Here is a 1,590-nt window from a genome sequence, read left to right as displayed (position 1 = left end):
TGAGGTGGTGTTGTTGGTAATTATGGTGGTGGTCGTCCTGGTGTAGATGTAATGATCAAGGTGGTGGTGGTGGTAGTGATTATGGTGGTGGTGGTGGTGGTGTTAGTAATTGTGGTGGTGGTGGTGATGGTGTATATGTAATGACTGAAGTGGTGGTGTTAGTAATTATGGTGGTGGTGACGGTGTTGATGTAATGATCGAGGTAGTGGTGTTAGTAATTATGGTGCTGGTGGTGGTGTAGATGTAATGGTCAAGATGGTGGTGTTAGTAATTGTGGTTGTTGGTGGTGGTGTATATGTAATGATCGAGGTGGTGGTAGTGATTATGGTGGTGGTGGTGGTAGTAATTGTGGTGATGGTGTAGATGTAATGATCAAGATCATGGTGTTGGTAGTGATTATGGTGGTGGTGGTGATGGTGGAGTATGTGCTGTTGTTGGAGGTGGTGGGGTGTTGGAGCAGATGCAGATGGTGGCGGTGGTGGTAATGGTGTGAATAGTGCCAGAGTATGTGGTGGGTGGGGTGATAACAGAGATGGGATCTAACCTTCACTGACCGTTTACTGGAGATCCACACACTACACTCAATGTGCTCTTTTGAATTATCCCAATTTAATCTCAATAACAATGCTTTGAGGTACCTCATTATCAAACTTTTTTATAGAGGAGGAAGTTGAGACTTAATGGGGTTACATCACTTGCCCCCTGTTCAGAGGGTTGAGAGCCAGGATATAGCCAGCCCATCTGGTCTAAAATCCACACTCAAGCCCTGCACTCAAGGGCACAGGCAAGGGTGTGGCATCAGCCAATCACAGTTTTTGTGGATCACAGTCTCCTGCTGAGAGGTGAACCTGGAGGCCAGACCAGGGCTCAGATACCCAGTCGCAGCCTAACAGGAGATCCAAGGGACCCTGGGTCTGGGAAGGGGTAATCAAACCTGTGAGCTGGAGGATCTGGTCATCGACGTGGGTCACGGCCTCATCATGCATGACCTGGCCTCCAAGGACAAACTCCAGGCGTCTTTGGGCCACAAGCTCATGGACCTTGGCATTGGAGGCAGAGAGAAATAGCCAGGTTACAGCCCCCAAGCTGAGCCTGGTTGTGTTTGTTGGGGACATGCCTACAGAGTCTCATGGTCCTTCCTTCAAACTCCTCACCTTCATTTATTCTGCAAAAGCAGGACCCTGTCTGTCCTGGTCAGCACTGTGTCCAGTACCTAGACCAGCACCTGGCCCATGACAGCAGCTTCATAAAACACATATATAATATATAAGTATATATCTTGAAATTTTGCTTTTGGAATAATTTCAAACTTAAAGAATACTTGCTAGAATTGTATCAGGCACTCCCATAAGTACTTCCCCCAGATTATCTCGTCATTATTTTTGTGTGTTTCCTTGAATACGCTCCCGTATCCTTACACATACTTTGTTTCTTCAAAGCCATTTGAAAGCACAAGTTAGCCTTTAGAATACTTCAGTATAGGTTTGGCAAGAACAAGATTATTGTAACTTTTGCATACTTATCAAAATCAAGAAATTTAATGTTAAAAACGCTACTATGGAATTAAGGACCTTTTTTTTTTTTTTTTTT

General features: G+C 44.9%; 1 protein-coding gene across 1 annotated transcript in view; it reads right to left on the bottom strand.

The window, feature by feature from the left end:
* Window positions 1-1,590, bottom strand: part of LOC104994295 (epididymis-specific alpha-mannosidase-like) — a 42,427-nt gene that overhangs the window by 33,685 nt on the left and 7,152 nt on the right. Inside the window, 1 exon segment of the mRNA XM_010847802.1 lies at window positions 876-1,040. Coding sequence (XP_010846104.1) covers window positions 876-1,040 — 165 coding nt within the window.

Source organism: Bison bison, unplaced genomic scaffold (genome assembly GCF_000754665.1).
Source record: "Bison bison bison isolate TAMUID 2011002044 unplaced genomic scaffold, Bison_UMD1.0 scf7180017864255, whole genome shotgun sequence".
Lineage (NCBI taxonomy): Eukaryota > Metazoa > Chordata > Mammalia > Artiodactyla > Bovidae > Bison > Bison bison.
The sequence above is the reverse complement of the archived record's forward strand: the minus strand, read 5'-3'. Positions and strand labels throughout refer to the sequence as shown.